Source organism: Cylas formicarius, unplaced genomic scaffold (genome assembly GCF_029955315.1).
Source record: "Cylas formicarius isolate icCylForm1 unplaced genomic scaffold, icCylForm1.1 PGA_scaffold_2__14_contigs__length_35257938, whole genome shotgun sequence".
NCBI classification, from domain to species: domain Eukaryota; kingdom Metazoa; phylum Arthropoda; class Insecta; order Coleoptera; family Brentidae; genus Cylas; species Cylas formicarius.
The window spans coordinates 10,692,772-10,716,049 of record NW_026844319.1 but is presented as its reverse complement, the minus strand read 5'-3'; the positions used below and the strand labels follow the sequence as shown (position 1 = coordinate 10,716,049).

The window sequence follows — 23,278 nt, the reverse complement described above, 5'->3', positions numbered from 1 at the left end:
ATTTACAACGTCTGGACTAATGAGAGCCTGTAAACAAGCGTGTGTCAAATAACCACGCAGATAACCCCCATGACGTACACTGGTATGGTATAGTTGCTATTTTTTTCTCTGTAATTTCTGTACGTACCAGGTGAATTTGATAAGTTAGTCACTTTTCAAATTTTTTTTGGAAAACTTGCCTCAACTTTAATGTTATGGTGGGGTGTTTTATTCCTTAGAAACTGTAGGACTTCTGGAGGCGTTCGTTTCAGTAAAGACCCAAATAGTCGCAGTGAAGATATGGTAAATCCGGTAGTAATTTACAAATTTACAAAAACGAAAAAATTACTCCAAAAACTTTAAAAAATTTACACTTACGTATTGTTGATATTATATGTCATATAATAAGAATGATATTTGATTCTATCAATTTATATATTATATTATAGACCAATTAGTATAATATTAAATTTAAGCAAAACATTTGAAAAATGTTTTCATAAGCGTTTCTCTCAGTTTTTTAGAAATGGTGATCTATTAAACAGTCATCAGTTGGGTTTCACTCAAGGGATGAATATTAATTTATGCAATAGTGAAAAGGTGTTTTGATACAGTGTCAGATACGCAATGAGTTGAAAAGTATGGAATCGGCAGCATTGTTGGGGATTTGTTTAAAAACTATCTAACAGATAGGACTCAATTTACAAAAATAGGAAACCCTTGCAGCGACCAAAGCTTTGTCAAGATGGGTATACCGTAAGATGTGTTAGATGTGGTAGGCAGGGTTGCATATGCGGAAGATACAGTGATTGTTTTTGGTGATTTTTCTTAGAAAGGTGTGAAGGTGCAAAATGGAAACTTTTCAGAAATATAAAGTGATACTTCAATAGAACGAATTAAAGAAACTAAAGTTATAAAATACTTGGGAGTGATGGTTGATAAAAATCTTAAACGGAATAATCATGTCATGTCGTATACAAAATGCTATAAATTAAATTATGATTATGGTACAGTATTTGTGGTGTTAGTACATTGTTTATCTTGAGTACACGTCACAAACATCCTTTCAAGTTTGCCCTAATCAACCATAATTATGAAACTACAGTTAATATTCTCAGAAATGTTATTGTCGTAATCTAACTATTAACGAGCAAACAATAATGTATTTAGGGCCAAAATGTTATAATCTGCTTCCTACATGTGTAAAGAAAATTTAAAAAAAATATATTTTCTGGAGAGGCCGAAAATAATATTCTAGAAAATTCTTTTAGGTTAACTGGTATGCTTAATTTTAATTGTTTAGTTATTTTCACTTTTCTAATTTTAATTAGTATTGAATTATTGTAGTTCTGTAATTTGATAAATTAGTTTGATGTTGGGTTTTGACAGTTGACGGTATTATATCTAGGTTGAAACTAGTCATTATAATTGTAATATTAAAATATTTTAATAATAATAATAATAATACTAATAATAATAATAATAATAATAATAACAATAAATGCGTTTCCTTTGCAGCCAAACAGTTGGTCATGTTAAATACGTTGACCCGCTTGGTTGACTCTCTTCATGCAATATCCGTTCTCCCATCACTCAGTATCTTCTCTATTGATTTTGCCGACTTCTCACGATCTCTTTCAATGTGTGGTCTGGTAAATTAAAATTGGAGATGATTACTTACTATTAACAGCCGACAACCCAATAAACATTTCATCCAATATTCACCCCAAACGATCGCAGCATGTAACGTTTAAGCATACTTGCGGTCAATCGTATGGGGTACTATAAGTCGCCTAAACCACACTTTTCTTTGGGTTAGCGCTATTGTGCCATGTTGGCCATTCTACCCCCTTTAATGGAATTTGTAGGAGTAAGCTTCTCGTGGTGTGCTGGATTGACATGATTATGTTTGTGGGTTTACGATAAGCGAGATTTCGTCCAAATACTGGGAATACAAGCAGCAAATATAATAATTGCGGTAAAAATTGACGCACCGCAAGCGGCATTGATATTTTCGTAGCGCCTCTACTCCTCAATTGCTAATCTGCACTTTGTGCCAGTTTCATGATGAAACGCGATATCTACGCAGGTAATTTATTTTACCAGACCATTTAACTAGAACCAGGTATATTTTGAAAAAATACTGTTGTAAAAATGCTGCATCCATCCATCCATCGGTTGTTGAATGCCGCAAGATCACTGGTTAAAAACAAGATTTTAAATCTAGCGCATGCGCATGTTGAATGGAGCTTCTCAACAATTTTTTCCTAGATTCCTGTATTATCGGCATAGGGAGGGCCTCTATATCTCTTGTAGCTATATGCGCGAATCACTTAATCGTAAAAGAGTCATTTTGGTCGTTTTTATATCTGTAAAGCAAGCAATAACGTTTATTCCTTATTTTTATACATTTTAGAATTTTAATTTCTGGCTAATAAATACAACTAGTTTCCTCCAAGGTATCAATATAGTTATTATCGTGGGTGCTACAACGCGCTGCTAAGGCCATATAAGATTTATTTTTATAATTTAAATTATACTCTTTTCGCAGAATTATTTAAATTTCAATTAATAATAAAATTTCCAACCAGAACAATTTCACAGCAAAAAAATATACAAACTTTAAACTTATATGAACGTTGCTTCTAGTTTAGCCGGATTGTTTAGAATAGAATCGATATATAATTTCTTTAATGCAATAATTCAAGAATCGAGTAAAGACGGCCTCAACGAGAGTACCTTTCCAATGAAAAATTGAACAACAACCATGGCTCGACAAAAAATGATTTAATTTATCTAATACAGTGAATCTAGCGCGCTCTGGGAGCAACGACCAAATAGGTTTCAAATTAGTAATTTTCGAGTTAAAAACAATTACACTGACAATTTTTATATATATTCTATATAAACTTTCTAAATTAAAGGAAAAATTCAGAATAAACTTTCAATTTTGAACGCCCCGTATCTCTGAAGCCAGGGTCATTTGTATGTTGAACTCAATCATAAGAACTTGAGTATCTCCTTTTTGAATCATTCTGTATATTACACAAGATCTAAATAACCTGTTTTCCATGATATATAGTATCAGTTATATAGTTGTTATAATAAAATTTAATTAGTTAGGTAAATAGCAAGATTGTTTTTGTTGCTCGTGTCACTGATTTTATAATTTCCCCATTTCATTTCTTTGATAGTGATCCTTATTTTTATTATATTATATTATTACTTAACTCTAATTGAGTGACGCACCAGTCTATGTTTCTTTTTTAAATTACCTGCACCTGCTTACATATTGTTTGAGGGGGGCGGAGCTAAATGAGGGGCATTAACAGCGTCTCGGATGACTGCTGACAGGTAAAGACTTGAATTGCGGTTAAGATTGTTAGGTTGGTTACAGATTTCTATAGACTCTCGGATTTTTCGTTGGTAGAAGAATTGATTATATACCAGAATTTTAGTTTTATCGAATAAAATTTTATGTCCGGTTTCGTGATTGAGTTCGGCAACTTCAGATAGGTTTATTTGCCCTAGTCTTATATTTTTCGTTGGGTCTCTCCAACATATTCTTCGTCGCATATGCATGGAATCCTGTACACTCCCGACATTTCAAATGGAATTTTGACGGATCGAAGATGATGAGAGATTTTTGGACAAGTATTAAATCTGGTTTTGACCTTATATTTCTTTAGAACTTTTGATATGTGGTCAGTGATGTTTTGAATGTCAAGAGGGACCATAGTGGCAAGTGTAAGATTGCTTTAGACCTCATTGCTATTGGAAGGTTGTGGTAAATGTATTTTGTGATGTAACGCTTAATACCTTTAATGTGGAAATTATTAGAGAGAAGAGCATAGGTATGTTGTTTTAATTCTGGGTTCAGTGACTTGGGCTGAGATAGTTTTACGGCTCTGTAAACAAGAGAGTTGATAACCGATGATTTTTGGGCCGAATGGTGAAGTGACAATGCATTAAGGTCTGTGTGCGTAGGTTTTCTGTAAACACAATGACCCAATGTCAGGTCTGATTTTCCATTGATAAGAATATCTAAGAATGGGTGGTTATTAGTTTCCAACTCAATGGTAAAACGTATGTTAGGGTGTATAGAATTTAAATGTCTAAGAAAATCTACTAGGGATTCTTGACCATGGGGCCAAATAACAAAAGCATCATCGATGTAGCGTTTCCATAATTTTGATTTTAGATGAAAAGTATCGAGAGCTTCCTTCTCAAAGGCTGATGACTCATGATAGTGGAGAACCCATAGCTTTCTGCAACGTTTGTTCAAAAATTTGACCGTTATAAGAAAAATATGTTCCAGACAAGCATTTTTCAATTAAGGTGAGAAGGTTTGGTTCCAGATTCTGAGATTTTAATATATTTGAAATGATGTTGAGAGTTTCAGGAATAGGAAATTTGTTAAAGAGTGATTGATTTTACATCAAAACTAACTAGAATATCTTGTGTATCTAATGTAATGCTTTTTAATTGTTCAATGAAGTGAAATTAATTAAGTACGAGCCTATCAGTTTTCCCTGTAAAGGGTATTAATAAGGATGCTAGATATTTTGCTAGAGAATATGTTGGAGAACCAATGGTGCTGACAATAGGTCGAAGGGGTAATCCTGGTTTGTGAATCTTTGGAAGTCCGTAGAGACGAGGAATTTTAGAGTTATGAGGGGTGAAAGATTTTTATCACGGAGTTTGATAGAGAAGAAGCCTTAATAATAGTTTAAGGTTGCGTTCCATAGATAACGTAGGATATTTTTAACGTTGACGATATGATCCGTCTGTAAGAATATCTTGAATATTTTGCTAATATTGTATTCATGACCACCGTAGCATTTCCTTTATCTGCTTTTAGGATTATAACGTCACAATTAGATTTTAGAGATTTTAAAGCAATGCGTTGAAGCTTTGCAATATTAGATTAAAGAGGTTTTGATTTTTTAAGAATTTTGGCGGTTTCAAATCGAATTTCATTAGCTGTTTCAAAAGGCAGTTTGTTTAGGATAGACTCGACATTTGAAATGATTTCCTCTTTTCGGTATAATTTAGCAAGTTCGACTCAGCAAAAGCCAACGAAGGAGGAATCCAGAAGTTTCGGAAAAAGTATTACGGTAGCCTGTGAAAGTTTCTTTGAAAAACTTTTTTATTAATAATAATAATACTTACCTAAATCTAACAGTTTTTCCAACATTTTAGTATTTCTAAAAAAAGACTACTTTTTAGACAAAAACATTAGGATACTGCCATCATTTTAAAACAAAGCGGTATTCGAAGATGACGTAAAAGATATATGCAAATGAATTTCAGTTGGCTGTTTAAAACGAACGAATATATTTGAATCATTTAAAATTGAAAAATCCCGATTTTCCTAAATGACACACTTATCACTGTTTCTGAAAGAGCTTAGAAAAACCTACAACTTTTATTAAGTATGTTAATACTTTGCGATATATTTTAACTTTGCCAATATTTGTCCTTCTATAACTATAAGCAATAGAGATCGAGCCAAATTTTTTGTAAATCTAATGAAGCTACTACTTTTCGCAGTAATGGTGCATATTTATTCAACAGTAAATCCATTCTGGGTACGGGAAGCGCAAAACCAAAACCATTGTTCACTTAACGGGCGTAGATACGTAACCTTTTCGCATAATGATTTATCTCAACTTCTTCAAGGAGTTGATAACTTTGAGATCCAACCAATGTGGTTTCAGCGAGATTGATTCTCCGTATTACCATCGAGAAGTTCGAGAATTTTTATATAATGATCACCCGCAGCAATGGAACAGTAGATGCGGATTCATTGGATGCCCCCCTCCATCATGTGACTTAACACCAGTGGATATCTTTTTGTGGGAATATGTTAAAGATTCATAAACAATGATACGAGGTTTCTCGTGGTTAAGCTGAACGAGCCGGGAAAGTAATTCCTTATAAACAAACGGAACCGCTACAACTGGGTGAGGTGGAACAACATGCTTTGTTAGGAATAAGACTTTACCAAATCGAAGTCGTAGACGTATACCAACTAGACTTCAGTGTTTAGTGGAAAGGTTTGCAATGCTACCAATGAGGAAAAAGAATTTTACTTCAAGTTCAACGTAATCCCCAGTTCAGTAGCCGTCAAGTAGCCTAACTTATGTGATACATCCCAATCTACCGTTAATCGCACCACTAGAAAACATAAATTTGGAACTACACTAAGAACTTCTAGACCGTAATTTTGAACAAACGGTAAAATAATGTTTTCCGATGATGCCACTTGTCGCAGTAATGGTGCATAATGCATAACACGCATTATTATTTAACATTCTGGTTACGGGAAGTGCAAAACAAAAACCATTGCTCGCTTAATGTGTGGTGTGGAATAAAACACTTTAAAGTTATTGGACCATATTTTTTTTTCGAATAACGTAACGGACCAAGATATTTAAACTTTTTGCTGAATGCTTTAACTCAACTTCTTCAGGAAGTTGGGAACATTGAGGTAAAACAAATGAGGTTTCAGCAACATGCAGCTCCTCCGCATTATTCGAGCATTTTTAAATAATGATCACCCACAGCAATGGAACAGAAGAGAATGGAACAAAAGAAGGTGTCCATTTTAAAAAATGTATTTTTTATTCGTCATTACAATTATTGGTGCCGAGTCCGCGTAATATTTAGCGACCGTGTTCTTGGTTTAAATAATAATTATTGATGCTAGAAACAATGTTAAATCTGAACACGAAGTTCACTTCTTTCTACTTTCGCTAGAATTTACTTTATATTTCAATGACTTTTCAACCAAGCAACTCGCTGAAATGGTGACAGCGATCTATTAGTAGATGAGGGACGCAATAACTAATCAGACAGCCCTCGTATATATCTATTTACAATCCTCGAACGGCACGTACGTATATCGCGGAGAGAATTTTTCAATACTTCAATCAGGTCTCTACGGCTTTTATATTCGATATCGATTGTCCCCGATTCCGCCGTGAACTTTGCTATCCCGCGAAAGGGTTTGTGTGTTGCGTGTATAGCAGCATGAGACCGCAAGAGTCGTGGATGATGAAAGCAAAACCCTTAACGGCGGAAATTTTCTAGTTTTTTTTTAAACAGAATTTCATATTTTACAATACTTCGGAGTAATGCTACTTTACCCAATTATTTATATTCCTATTGCTTAATTAAAAATCGTTTTGTTAATGAAAAAGGAGACTGTATCATACACTTTTTTCGTTGCTTATATTTCGTACTAATGAAGATTTAAAGATGTTACAGATACAACAAAATATGACTGTACGGATTTTATTGAACTGCGATAGATATACTCCTATAACGAGTATGTTAGAAAAGCTTAATTGGCTAAATATCAGGCAGTTCATTAAAAAGTCTTATTTACTTTTGGATTATGGAATTGCGTAATCTCCGACTAGGCTCTCTGAAATTATATTTGGGAAGAAAGTCAAATTTTCACACATATGATCCAAACTAACCAAAACTACAACTTTACAAAAAACTATATATGACGGTGATGTTCGTTATTTTAATAATCAGGCTGATAATATATTTCCGTAGTTTATAGTTTGTTAATGTATATTATAATAGCTTATGCAAGTAGCCAGAATAAATGCATTATGATTATTAAAAAAGCTATAGCTAGTTGTCAATTTTAAATAAAAATTTATCCAAACCTTAAATTCCTCTGAAATGGCTGAACTTAACGATAGATGAACTTTTTTTTTATATTTATCAGTCCAATGAAATTATGGTGGCACATCTTATTTTTGTTATTTGTTTAAAGACGTTTCGGATATTTTTAAATTGACTGCCACCTAAGAGTATGTTTTGGAATTATGGCACAAAACACAGAAAAGTGGAAATTGTATAAAAATTACCTAGACATGTAGTTTTAGAAGGACACAAATTTATCCAAACCTTAGATACCTCTGAAATGGCTGAACTAACGATAGATGAACTTTTTTTATATTTATCAGTCCAATGGAGTTATGGTGGCACATCTTATTTTTGTTATTTGTTTAAAGGCGGTTCGGATATTTCTAAATTTACTGCCACCTAAGACCACCTAGACATATAGTTTTAGAAGCCACTCATTGATAATTCCAATAGAGACAGGTTTGTAACTGCAGTGCATTGAATTGAACCTTGGTTTAGTAATTTAATTTTGTTTTTTTTTTTTAATTTATTTCACATGATCAGAAGGAACATTTGTGTACTGGGTGGGCCAAATTAGACACTTTTAAATGGAAAGTAAAAAATTGGATGTACTTGTCTGGGCCTCAATTTTAATAGTAACCGTAATGGTTTTCGAAAATGTGCATTTTAAAAAATTCGCTATAACTTTTTTGCTACGGAAAATTTTGTATTTCTATAAAACCACTTAATACTTTAGACAAAATTTTTCTGAAACTGGATTTTAATATACAGAATACAAAACTAACAACTTTATAACTAGTTACTAGTACACATTTAGTTTCTGCCTACTTGTTCAAAATATCAGTTTTGGAATTATATTTGATGATTCCAAAATATACATGATTAAGTATAAAATTAGAGCATTCTCTATAAAACCTAGGTATAATGTAGAACCACAAACGATTTCAGGCAACGTACGAAATGTTTCTCTTTAAACGTTTTTTATATAGTTTATCTAGGCATTTCATACCTAAAAATTTTATAGAATGGCTTATTATAATAAATTCGAAAACTTGTGAAATAAGAGTTGCAGGTAGACTCCAATTACTTCATGTCCTCGAGAAAGTTGATTCGCTAAGTGCGCTAAGTGATGTTAACATTATGAATCTCTGCCTTAAATCCTTTATTTTTGCAGGCCCACTATAAAAATGGGATGTCACGATTTTAAACACTTTTTTGTACCTAGACTTTTGGTTTTCGAAAAGCAAGCAGCATTTTTTTTTTCATAATTTTATATGTGCCGATGAAATTACCAAAAAGTTTCAAAGCTGGAAGTTGTCAACAATGTCGAATAGAATGAAATCAGAATAGGTAGTTTCGCCACTCTGGTGGAAGGATCCCTTACTTTGCCTACATCATTTTTTTCATGTAGATAGGTGACCCAAAATTTATTGAGGTTTTTGAGGTCAAATATTAACGCCCTGTATCAGAACCTACATGCCGGGTGCACCTTTTATACTCGACAAGAAAGAAATACGACTTAATAACAACAAAGTAAAGCAACACTCACCGTGAAAATGCGGACAGCGATGTGGTGTCCTTCACGGGAAGAGACGGACACACGCACGCCTCCCTGACACCTGCAATCAATCAAAACCGCGAGTTGAGCGCGCCCTGCACAGTTGTGATAACTACATAAGCTTTAATCGGGTTTGTAATTCTAGAAAGTTGTCAGATCGTCGAATTGCGCAGAAATATTTATAATCTTTATTACTACATCTATTTTTTTTTTTCAAAAAACCCTTGTTACCATTACATAACGGTGTTAGATTTTTCTGTTCCTTGCAATAATCTTTGCCAAACTCCAAGTTTTGCCTCAAAATCTCAGCAATACTGACAGCCCGTTATTGCCTTGGTCTTCCACGTTTTTTCTTTTTTGTGTTCTTTTCAGTTTTATATATATTTCCTAGTGTTTATTCCCTACCGCCATTTCTTTTTCTTGGCTTTATTAAGTTTTATTTGGAAATCCACCAAAGCATGATTATTTTGAGTAATAATATTTTAACGCTTCTCAATATACATGCACCACTTAAGACAATCCGAGTGACCAAAAATTATGCGCCATGGTTAACGAACACCCTCAAGGAAATGATAAAACTACGTGATAAATATTTAGCTAAATATAAAAGAATAAAAACCCTGCCTATTGGAATTGTTATAAAGATTTGCGTAACATGGTGAACAGGACAAGAATGCGTAAAAAAAGCTTACTAAATCAAGAAAATTAGCAAGAACTGTGGAGAACATTGAAATCGTGGAATTTGGTTAAAAGTAGAAGTGGTGATTTGTTGCCACAAGAGTTATATTGTGTTGAAAACAAACCTCTTGCCGGACACTGAATTAATTGAGTATTATCGACGAAACTTGAAGCCTTTATTTCTCTTTTACAAATGTTGAGGAAATCGAAATATTAAACATAATAAATATTAATATTAATTAATATTAAAACTAAAGCTATAGGGGTGGATGGTATCAATATCTCGTCAATTAAACTTTGTGTTCCCCATATATTACCGCACATCAAACATACAATAAATTTTTGTTTACAAAAGTCTATATGTTCTGATCAATGGAAAAAAGCCTTAGTTGTTCCTCTGCCTAAAAAAAAAAATACAACGAATTTTATTTATATCAGATCTATCAGTATTCTCCCAACATTCTCTAAAATCTTTGAAAAAGTAATTCATTCATAGCTTCAAAAGTATTTGTATAACAACTCTATTAATCAATCAGGTTTTAAACCTGGACATAATTGCATAATTACATAGGTCTTTCTGTAAACACAGTAAATCTACGCACTAATAGGGTTCACACCTCCAAATTATCTTCTTTTTTATATCTGAACAAAGGTGTTCCACAGGGATCTATATTAACCCCCATCCTTTTCTCTATATATATATTTCTTTTTTTTTTAGTCATGTCTTTCGCGTCGAAATAGTTGTTTGCCGATGACAAACAAATTTATTTATCATTTTATCCAGAGAAATCCGCACAGGCGCTGTTAATCAAGATTTGTAAAATATTCAGAATATTTCGGAGAAGCACTGCCTGCAACTAAACGCTGACAACTCCATTTTTACATTGTTTGGATGTAAGAAAGACAAAAGTTCCTTTCTACGTACATTTAAAGAATTAATTTCTGTAAATGACAAAGTAATGCAGTATAATAATTCTGTAAAAAATTTAGGTATCGTGATGGTCCATGAATTGCGGTTATCCATCAAATCATATATCCAAAAGCCTTCAACAATCTTACTTCAATTTAAAGATAATTTACCAAAACAAGGATTATTTAAATAGAACAACACAAGTATTGTTGCGTGAGTCATTAATGTTATCACAACTAAATTCCTGTGATAATTATCTTTCATCCATGTTTAAATCACATTGACTTGTTGATTATTAAAAATAAAAACATTTACTATTATTGTTATTATTATTATTATTATTATTATTATTATTATTATTATTCCAGATCGTCATTTGAAAATCTGTCTCTTTTCCGGATATTAACACTAAATTGTCTATAAACGCTACTTCAGATACTTTCATATTTCTCATGTATCTAAAGTCCACATATCTCCTTACGGTTGCTCTACAGCGCTCTGTTATTTCATATAGGCTGTGCAGAGCAAAGTGCTTAGTCCTCCTCCTTATCGTAATCCTGCTTTGGTTGCGAATGGTTTTGAAACATTATTTTGGTATATTCCATAGTTAATATTTTTTTCGTATATAGTTTGTCTATTGATACTTCATCAAAACAAGTCAATGAACCCCAAATATATTTGATTATTTTGATCTATTGGCTTTTTAGCTATTGGTTTTACTGTCACACCGCTCTTATCCTTTCTGTCCAGAAATTGTTCATGAATTTTCATTGTTGTGCATGGAAGAGTTATGCCTCTGTAAATATTAGAAACGTTATCCCGTTTTTAAAGATTCTGATTACTAAAGATATCTTCCATCTTGTGTCATGTATCTTCGGTCTACACTTTACTGTATAATTTGACAAGGATTTCCATTCAACTTTCACCAATGGGTTTGATCATATTGCTTGTTATATGATCGCATCCCGGTACTTTCCCACTTCTCAGTTCTTTTATTACTTCTTCATATACTCATTATTTTGTTTATCTCCATGGCATGCTTGCGTGGATTCTTTTTGTAACTCCTGCCCATCATTATCTTTTTTTCTCCTAATCGTTTCAGAAAAACGTTTCTCTCCATTTCTGCATCATTTCGTTTGTTAATACCTCTCTATTTTTCTCTTTAATTTGTGACATGTAATTCTTTTTATCTTTTCGGAGTGTTTTGATCGTGCTATAAAACAGTTTTTGATTAGCTTTGCTTTTGTTCTCCATTTTTTCACCGAATTATATCTATTTAGCCTTTTTAACGGCGGAGACCAGACTCTTTGCTTGAAAGAGAAGCAACTTAGTGAAAGTATAAAGTTGTTTTTTGATATGTTGTAACTTGGCGGTTTGAATCCCGAAGTATCATTTCACGAGTATATAAATAAATCAAATCGAATTTCATATGCTGGTGTTTTGTGTATTTGTGCTTAGTATTATCTATTATTGAAGTTAAAAATGTCAAATAAATGGAATGCTATTCTAACTGAGCTACAGCATTTGAAATTTTAAAGACCATTTAAAAGAAATCCGTTTTTTTTTTATTTAATTATTTTTTGTTTATTTATATTTTATTTTATCGAATTGGTTGTTCAAAATGTCCACCCAGTTGCTGTATACATAGCCTAGCTCTTCTCTTCTAACACTCTCAGGATCAGCATGAATAGTTTCTAAGGCATCCATAATTCTAATTACCAGTTGTTTTCTCAACATTGCGTAAACTGCACTCGGAGGTTTACTGTTTGTCATAAAAATTAAATATTAATAAAAAAAAATGGAAATGTAATTCACATCACCACCACTTATTTAATATTTAATGTGTTAAGTTACTCCGATTAACTATTTATAATATAATTATGACAATTTTGTTATTGTTACATAATAATCTCCCTTACGTCGTTAACACAGTAACTATTCGAACCCCTCACCTCACTTCACCCAACATCACCACAAAGACAATTTAATGAATAACTTACGCGATGTCATTTAGTCTAGAGGTGAAATCATCTACCGTGAGGGGCACAGTGCAACGATCTGATGTTAAAGGTCGGACATATAACAAATTTGAAAATGTTTATTTTAAATTCCTGCTGAAAATGGCGTTCAGTTATGAAATCGGGATTTTCTAGATCCCACGGATGCTTATTTCTAAAGTTATAGACCTATGCGTGTAAATTGATCTGTAGACATTACACAACAACCATTTTATTGTCTTTTATTGTCATTATGTAGTCAAAGCCTACAATTCAATTAGATGAAATGAAAATTTCAATTGCGAATTTCTCGAAAACGACGACTCGGGGCGAATTTAAAAGTCTTTTGTGTAAAACAGGTGTAAGAAGTGAAATCTTTATTAAAAACCTGCATATACTAACGCTTTAATTTGCACCAAAATTATTCACGAAAAAGAATGTTATATTTTGCCATATAAAACCTGCATCTAAAACGCATAGACCGTAAAAGGAAATCACATTTCAATTTTGACCATTAAAACATTTAAAAATTATGACGTCACTATTTTCAATTTAAAATAAAAACTCCCGCCGAGTTCCGCCGTTTTATAGCATCTAAACTAATCTTTACATTCTATTGATTTATTGCACTGCAGTCCTTAGCTACAGAAAATTTACTTAGGTCATCGTGGATGACATTAAACCAGACACAATTTTGCCCTTGTTTGTTTTTCTGTCTGTTGCGGACAAAAGCGGAGAAAACAGGGAAGGAGTCGGAGTACAGGATGACTCAAATTTGACGCTCATCATTGGGATTTCGAAAACCGTAAGAGATACAGGGTCGGATAGATGGAGGCAAAGTTGCGCAATTTTGTATTTTAAAAAATTTCAAATACTTCCGAAAATATTCGAAAAAAAAGGAATTTTCAATTTTGGATGCTATTGTCTCCTGGTATTATTTGTTAAGATAACTTAAAATAAAAAATACATTTTAATGGCCACTTTTTCTGCTCTAAAACTCAGTATGATTAAATATTAAATCTGGCGTTTCGGCGTTACGGACCTGTTTTTGTTTTTCAATTTAATGAAATCCCTTTATCACTCTTAAAACACTATTAATTTTTGCCAACATTTCCTATAGAAGATTTCATCACATATTTTTCATTTATTTAACCATAATACGACACTGAACTACTACTACTAAAATATATACTTACATTTTCGTTATGTTTTTATAGCAACTCATTCATATCTAACAGCGGAAATTACTTTATTAACAGAAACTTTTATGAAATGAAACATAAGATTAAACAAAAAATTAGACAACAAATCAGTTTACATAAACAATTTGTGCTTTACTATCTTTATACCTATATTAAAAATAAACATAATTGAATTACTATACTAAGTGTTCAAAGAGATAACCTTCTGCTCAATGCATTTTCTTGCTTTGCTTTGCATTTTTAATACAGCTCGATGAATTACTATTTACAAAACTTCTGGATTCTTCCTGCGTCGGTTATTGTTGAGTCGAACTTACTAACGTTTCGTCAATTATCCTGTTGGCTTCTTCAGAGCCTAACTGAAACAGTTTTAACGCAGGAGGAATCAGAAATTTTGTAAATAGTATTACAATAACCTGCAGATTTTTTTTTTTGAAAAATTAGCTCCATTTCCTTACCGTATCGTTCTTTTGTCGTAGTACTGGAAAATCGTGAGCTGTGTTTTCAAATAAACAGTTCTTAAGATATCCCCAAAGGAAATAATCAAGGGGATTAAGGTCTGGATTTCTAGCGGGTTATCTCACAAAACCATTTATGATGAAATACATGGTTATACGGGATCCACATAAAAATCAAAGAAGAAAGTTATCTCTTTGAACACTTATAGTTATTAAATTATGTTTACTCTAAATATGAGTATCAAGATTGTATAGCACAAATTGTTTATGTAAACTGATTTGTTGTATACTTTTTTTGTATCTTGGGTTTAATTTCATGAAACTTTCTGTTAATAAAGTATTTTCCGCTGTTAGATAGCAGTGAGTTGCAATAAAAACATCATGAACATGTTTATTTCTTTTTTTACCTTCTCGTTTTTAAAAATGTAGTGCAGGATATCAGGTTCATATTAAAGAAAATTAAGTTGATGGTGAATATTTAATCATACTGAGTTATAGAGCAGAAAAAGTGAGTATGAAAATGTGTTTTTCAAATTATCTTGATAATTAATGTCAGGAGATAATGAAAACCTAAATTGAAAATTCCAGGTTTTTTCGAATATTTTTGGAAGTATTCAGAAATTTTCAAAATACAAAACGGCTTTTTATTGACCATCAAATGACGCAATTTTGCCTCCATTTAACCGTCCTTGTATCTCTCACGGTTTCCGAAACCCCAATGATGAGCGTCGAATTTGAGCCACCCTGTACAATGGGCCGAGTTTAACGGCCACAAGTGCATCAGATCGACATCGCGAATTTCGTAATCTACAGAACCAAATGAAAAACAACAACCCTAACTTTTACACTAGCGCCGAAACAGTAATTGTTACAAATGGTTAATTAACTTTTTGCGAGAGACGGCGGCGGACGGCGTCCATGTTGTGTTCCTCGGTCTCCGCTAAGGCGGCGATCCCTTTCGGGCGACTCAGGTGTCTGGAATACGATTTATCACGTCGGGGCCGACGCGAGTAATTAATTTTACATCAATCGTGGTCGACCATTAATTTCCACCCCAAACCTTGTGCCACCAAAGAAACTCCAGTCGGATAAACCGGTGTAAATTTTCTTTGGAAGTTTAATTAGTCCCGCAAAATGTATATAAAACGTATCCGAAACCCACGTGTCCCGGTGCCTTAAATAACGAGCAGACTTTCAAAAGACGTTGGACTATGTTTTGGTTAGTTTTGGTTATATACATATTATTACACTATAAAACATTAGATGGTACCAATTTTAAGACAAAACAAAACAAAACAAAATAAAAAAAAAACAAAATAGAACGCAGGAGCCAAGCCAATTGCAATTTAATGAATGAAAAGTTTCCGACATTTTTTCCTTTTTTTTAATTTTGTTTTAGTTTTAGTTTTTCGCAAAGTAAATGTCCACGAAAGTGATTGCCTCCTCATTTAAAGATCATGTTTGTCCTTGAAGCGCAGTTTTCAGATGAGGGAACAGAAAGAAATCACTTGGGGCTCGATCTGGTGAGCAGTTCAAACTGTAATTCGTCGCCATCACTTTCCCAGCCGAAAGAACGGTTTTTGCTTTTTTCGGAGCCGGTTCCCCCTTCGCAGTCCACTGTTTTGACTGTATGTTTGATTCTGGCGTATAATGGTGTAACCAAGTTTCATCTACATTAATTAATCGGCGTCAGAACTCGGATTTATTAGGCCTAAACTGAAAGATTTTGGTCTAAGGTGAGCAAACGCGGCGGCACCCAACGCGCGGCCAGCGTTCTCATTCCTAAATCTTGTTCTTCGGACATTTTCATAACCTCTGCTATCCCTGTCACTTTACTTCGACGGTCGTTTAACACCATTTCGATGAACTTTAGCAATATTATCGTAGCTACTAGTTGTAGTTTTTGCACGTCCGCAACGTTCATCGTCTCGTAAGCCCTGACGGCCACGTTTAAATTCATCTGCCCAAAATTTAACTGTGCTAAATAACGGTGAGTGAGTCCCCATATACAAGGTTCAACACAACTTTAATTCGCGTAGGTATATAGCTTTTCAAAGGTAAATATTTCATAACAGCTCTATACTCAATTTTTTCCATTTTCACGAAAACACTCACATCGACTCACTCAAACGGCTCTTAACTAACAACCACGCGTTCAAAATGGCTGAAACTTTGGTAAGTAACTATCAAGACGTGCACTACGATCACTAGCATTTAGTAACTAGCGCCGCCATCTTCAGGGGTACGCCAGAAACTTTTGAGGTGACGCTCGTATAACAAATTACCGTTAGAACAAAAAAAGGACTAAATAAACAAAATTAAATATGTTGATTGCGAAATTTCAGGACCTTGAAAAGAAAAAATTACAATATTTTAAAGCTCTTACGAACGTATAGATTGTATACAACAAAGGACCCAAGATGCGACCCTGTGGTACTCCTAAATTAAAGTGGTTCGGAACACACATTGTCGCAGAACACCTGTTGAACTCTATCGAATAAAAGCGAATTCAGAAACACTCCAATGTAGCTTAGAATTGAAATAAATATAAAAATTGAATAAGCTTTGCTAAAGTCTAACAAAATTAGTAATATCGATCACATCACTCTCGTTATAATCTTCTCCAAACCCAGATTGTTTTCAAGGTAATATATCAAAAAGAGCTAAAAATTTTCTTATTTGCCTATCAATTATTTATTCTAAAACTTTAGCGAGAATAGGAAAGATACTAACTGAGCTAAGTTGTTTAAATTGTGTGAGATTCTTTACTTTAGGAAGATGTAAATTGAGAAAAGCGAAAAAAACTGCGGTGATATCACGCCTGACAACCAGACAATTTTACCAGAAATAAATGCATACTTGTTAATGACGATAGCGGATCACCTGGAAAACAAAAAAAATTCAAGGTTTTGATCGAACATAATTTCATTTAATGGCTTTTGTTTGTCTAAAAGTGAACTAATTCCTTGGATTTGGATAACGTTGACTGAAGTCAAAATGAATTCTTTACTTCTGAATTCAAAAATAAGATAGAAGTTATTTATTATTACACAGTCTAACAATTTTTAAACTAATAAAAGTTTATTTCGATCTGATATTTGGGCCTACTAAATTTAAATCTGATAAGCATTTTCCTCTATCACGTAAGGTTTTTTTTATCAACATTAAAAGAATTAATAAATTAATTAATAAATAACATTATTTTTATTAGTACAAAAACGAAAACCCAATTGAAAGATCTAAGTTAAATATGAAATTCCCAAAGAATACTTAAGTCCATTTATTTTTTGGCCGGATTGTCCCTTTTTAATGACCGGCAGTAATCTGCCATCATTGCAACGTTCCATCGACCTAGATATATGCGTTCCACTTCTTTTATATCTTGGTAGAACCGACGCCTTGCTCTTTACTCACAGCAAAAAGATTTTCGGAAAAGTGGATATTTGTTGTTTCCTAGAAAACCCTGTATAACATCGGTAAACGAAACCCATGCAACCTTTTCAGATTCGATCATAGTATTCACAGAGTCTTGATCTTCCCTTAAACGCTTGGTTAAAGGACCTACCAAAATTCCTTCCTTTAATTAATTTTGCATCTGAGAGAGAGGGAAATTTTCCGCATAGGACTTTAAAATACTCTCCATCATTATTTAAATCTTTATGGTACTGCTTCATCAGTCATAATTTAATTTGCAACGAAAGTAGGAGAATTTTTCATGTTTCAATAACACTATCGTGAAGAACCCTTTTTGGACAGTTCTTTTTCGCCAGTCCTGAGTACTGTAGTCAGTACCTAGTTTCTTTATTAAATTCGGAATAACGTTGCAATAAACAAGTGAACCACCTTGTTCAAAATAGCTAATAAATTCTTTCTCGCGCTTCCTGAAATATGAAATTTTAAAGTCTTGTGCCAGTAAGTTTTTGTTTCGAAATCTAGATGCTAAAATTTCGGAAAAATCCGCAGGCAAACCTAAGTCACTCACTAATTGATTAGGTTCTGGTTGTGAAAATAACTGTGGCAATGTTTTAATTAAACATTTGGAAATCATAGCAACTATATTTTACTTTCTGGGATTCCTCGCTAATGTTCTGTTAACTTATGCAAAATGTATGCGGGTGGCGTGACAATTTCAATTTTTAGAACGTTATGTAATGTTCCTATTTTTAAAACAATAAATATGACATCCCAAAAATTAATTAAAAAAATGTTGCGTGAAACAAAAATAATATTGTTTTTCAATTAGTTTAGTCCCTATAACTCGAAAAATATGCACAATACCAAATCACAAAATCTTTGTGGGCCTGTGTTGGCGATCACCATGACAAAGGCAGCGCGACCTTCTGCCAAGCAAAATCTTACCTGCATTACCCTCAATCTTGCCCTTCAGTAACAACTAACGGAGACGATACTTGTCACCCGTTAGGTACGATGCATTCGGAGTTTTCTCTTTGCCGGACATTATCGTTTGTGATATGCTGTGTGCATGGAATACGAAACATTCTTCCATGAAGTCACATGTCCAATTGCCTCCAGCCGGGTCATAGTCCGGATTTCAGATTTAGATCATCAATGCAAAACAAGTATCTCATATTATTGAAGGTGACCCTCGGTAAGATTTTCTGTGATGATACCACCAAGGTACTTGAGCTTGGCTACTCGTTCAATCTCTTTTACCTTGCGTTCTAGGGTGGATATCGATGAGGTTCTCGGCTCAGTATCATGAGTTTGGTGTTTATGGTATTGATTTTAAGACCTTGTTGTTTTCTCACTTCACAGATCTGCGTATCTCATCGTTATTATTGGTTCCTTATTCACTTAAAAGGCCGTGATGTGATATCCCGTCCAATGGGATTCAATAAGAAAATGATATTTACAAGAACTTAACTAAACATTTTTTGAAAAAGGACCCCAATGGACTAAATGTAATATAAAATAAATTTTTAGATAGGGTTTTATAATTATTAACTTCCATGTGAGTATTATAAAAAGGAGACGAAACCTGACTAGCAGTCAAAGGCGTAAGACAAAATCTTCAAGACAAGATACGAGGTCTGTCAATTATATTCCCGGAAAAGTGCCCGGACGGTCCGGAATATACATAAATTCTTAAAATTAAGTTATAATCCTTCGCAGTAGTCTCCCTCTAGCTCGATGCACCGGCGCCACCGTTGGATCCACCATTGGAAGCACCCCCTGAAGCCCCCTGAAGATAGGTCCCTCAGCACCCGTGTCGTGACACGTTGCACCTCCTCGACGCCATCGTATCGGTTGCCCTTGAGGTAGGACTTCAATTGTGGAAAGAGATGAAAGTCGCAGGGGGCCAGGTCCGGGCTGTAGGGGGGGTGCGGAAGCGTTGGAATGCCGAATGCGATGAGCAAAGATTTCACTTTTGATTTCGACATTCTGGCTTTTGTGGGACGCTTCCCCCCCTTTTCCACCCACTGCATGCTCTGTCGTTTGGTCTCAGGGTCATACTGGAACACCCAAGACTCGTCTCTGGTAATAACATTTGACATCCAGTCTTCTCCTTCCTCCTCAATTCGAGAAATCATGTCTTCACAGATGGATAAACGAAGCTCTTTCTGCTCAACTGTGAGCACTTTGGGAACCATTTTCGCGCACAACTTGCGCATCCCTAAATCCTCGTGTAGCATCTGTCGAATGGTTTCCTTGTTGATACCCAACTCGTCTTCCAACATTCTGAGGCTTACCCGACGGTCTCCGAGCACACGCACGCGCAGGCGACCGACGTTTTGTGCCGTTCGAGAGGTGGAGGGAGCTCCCTCTCGCTTAGCCCACTCGTAGACAGCTGTTTTTTTCAGGCAATCATCCTTGTACACGTCGGTTAACTGTTTCATAATTTCCGCGGAACTTACACCACGTTTGACCAAAAATTTGATCACTACTCTTTGTTCAGTTTTTTTAGCACACATTTTCGCGACAAGGGATCCAAACACGCCGATGATCAAAGTACTGTAACACACGAACTGAACAACCGATCGAGACGAAACTTGCACAGACTGACGCAGAAATGAATCCTCTTTCGAATGACACAACGCGAACGCCGTAGCATAACGAGAGTCGCAGTGTTGCCACTTTTCCGGGAATCTAATTGACAGACCTCGTATGATAAATCGACATTAAACCTAGGCGCCGAACGGTCTCCGCTATTATATCATTTTAATTATAAAATAAAGTTAGCCTACAATCAAGAAAGAAGATAAATATTTAGTTTAAATCAAAATTAATTGTTGAATATTTCTTGCAGAATTTAGAAGAAGTATGCTTTCGAGTGTACTATACAAACTGATGCAATTTGCAGTAGGCTTACAATCGAAAGGCACGTGCAAAAGGATTTGGTTATTTAGGTATGTTATCTACACTGAACAAACAAAATACGTTTATATCGTAGCCAGTACCGCAAACTCTACTAGTTTATCTAGACCCAAAGAAATTAACACTCTTTAAAAGTCTTGATGCATTTACACAGGTTTTTAATGTCTAAGACATGGTTAATAAATGAAAATATGACAGCGCCATCATTTGTTCATTTTTGTAATTTAGTTTAGTTTCTACTCCTCAAATAATTTTTTCTACTCCTGTCTGTAAAATGCCTAATTACACACCAATCTAGCGTGCGGGAAGCGTCGCTTTACCACGTCAGTTTCGTTTCCCACGGATCTGAGCCTCTTCAGACATCGGCAATCGGATGTTTTCGGAGATATTTCCCACGCCTTGAATTCTGACGTTTGTTGTGAAAAAAGAAAAGGATAAGGTTTTCAGTACGGAGACCATCATAATATAAGTGGGATAAAGTAAAATAACAATTTGTTGGGGTTAACACACATTCCGTAATAAAGTAACTTGCAGAGAAATGATACAGATTGAAAGCCTCTGCGTAACCTCAGAAGCAGTATAGCGAATCTTCTCAGTACAAGATCACTATAAAATTTCGTCTCAGGACAGGAACCCTCCTCCCTGAACATTAGATACTTCAGTAACCTTCCCTGCATACTCAATGGACTGAGCGTGGCAGTTAGATATTGGGCTGAAAACAGCGCATCAGAGAAAACAAATAAAATATTAATCCACTCACAAGGCATCTTGTACTACTAAAAAATAAATATAAAAACTCAAGTTTGTAAATTTGGGTTTCTGTAAAAGGTTTAAAACAGATAATTACTGCGATTTATTGGCATGACTTTACCGCGAATAAATAGTTGATAGACCTGTCGATTTTTTCTCCTTTGCCCAAATTTTTCAAAATTATAATATAATAACATTACAGGACAGACACGCAAAAAATTCTTTCATGGGCAAAAAGTAGACGCCGAGAAAACAAAAACAGACGCCCGCCTGCCTAGCCTTTTATTCGGCAGACGAACGTATTTCTCAGACACCACCAATGTCGTTATAAAAGGAGACTCAACAAATTATTCGCAAAGCCCATTTCTATATATAAATGGGATAAATAGGAACCAGTTGTGGCGATAGAATAGGTTTTCAAAACTGTGTTTTGAGCGAATTATGATATAATGTTGGATATTTCAATGATTTTAGCTAATGCTGGAGTTTCTTACCTCTGAGGATAATTGTAACTAAACAGGGTAATACTATTGTAGCGTTTTAGATAAAGCCATTTATTTAAGAATTTAAAGCACAAATAGCAAAGTCTCAAAAACATTGCAAAAAAATAAGTGAGTTACAGCATCGAATGTCAAAACTGCTGTTCCTTAAGTTATATTCAAATTTGATAAATTTCACTAAGAGTGATATTGTTTACTAATACAGTGAGTGGGACACGAAAGAAGTAATCTAATTTTGACTAGTTATAATTTCCACACTCCAAATTATAACATGTGTCATTGGAGCTTTGTTTGCATTAATTAAATCAAATTTAAATAACAAACTACAATTTAAAAAATGCCAATATGTGATTATTAAATAAATGTTTTCAGTTGTTTTAGATTGTCGTCTAAAGCGGTAACATTTAGTTGGATCGTAACCAATTTATATATTATATATATATATATATATATATATATATATATATATATATATATATATATATATATATATATATATATATATAGGGTCAAACAACGAACGGATGAACACCATACACAAATACAATTAGTTCTAAAAAATTAACACTAAAGAAAATGACGCAAATGACCACTATCAGTTTCATTGCAGAGCATTTAGCCTACGAAGTAGGGATTTTCGCACAAATCGTTTTTTTTCTAATTTAACATTAACTTTTAAAGACTTGAAACCTAAGCAACGAAGGGACCTACGTTTATATCAACTATTTTTAATGTAATCACCCATCCCCGGCTGACCTTTTGGGCATGTTTTTGAAACACTCTGTATAGGTATGTGGGGTTCAGTTAAAAGCTCAGTTATAAGACAAATGTTCTGATCCATTGGGTTAAAAATGCGATTTGAATCCATTTTTTAAGCTCTTCGTATGTCATTTATTATTACTGTAATGCCAAAATTCCAAAAATATCGGTTTCAAATTTCTCGAAATTTCAAATAATTTAACTATCACTCAATGATATGAACGAATTAGAATTTTGGATATAAACTTTTCAATAGCGTTTCGCAAAAAATAAGTTTGTTTTATTCTCATACAAAAGAAATATGAGGGTACTCAATTATCATTCATTTATTGAGAGAACCTTGAGGTACGACGCTAATTTTCTAATTTATTAAAAGTGCGCCTCCTAAAGTTGGAGACATTTTCATAAGCGTGGTATCTGCATTCCCGTTGCGATTCAGATAAAAACGTACGAACTTTGATATTTTCACTGCCGACAGGCCGT

At 34.0% G+C, this 23,278-nt stretch overlaps 2 protein-coding genes across 11 annotated transcripts in view; both read right to left on the bottom strand.

Annotated features, from left to right (window-relative positions):
* The window catches only part of LOC132698809 (tyrosine-protein phosphatase Lar), a 1,212,853-nt gene that overhangs the window by 759,473 nt on the left and 430,102 nt on the right, over positions 1-23,278 (bottom strand). For 8 of the 10 annotated variants that reach the window (XM_060665109.1, XM_060665108.1, XM_060665110.1 and 5 more), the window contains one exon: positions 9,197-9,266. The exons of the other annotated variants lie outside the window; for them this stretch is intronic. The gene's annotated coding sequence lies outside the window, so the exon portion shown is untranslated. The remainder of the gene's footprint in view (positions 1-9,196; positions 9,267-23,278) is intronic. 10 annotated transcript variants of the gene reach the window in all.
* Positions 19,568-20,308, bottom strand: LOC132698621 (histone-lysine N-methyltransferase SETMAR-like). The gene has a single exon (XM_060664814.1). It carries the CDS (start codon positions 20,306-20,308, stop codon positions 19,568-19,570), a length of 741 nt encoding a protein of 246 aa, XP_060520797.1.

Coding starts and splice junctions, on each gene's coding strand:
- LOC132698621 (XM_060664814.1), bottom strand. CDS start 20,308: ATGAAACAGTTAACCGACGTGTACAAGGATGATTGCCTGAAAAAAACA.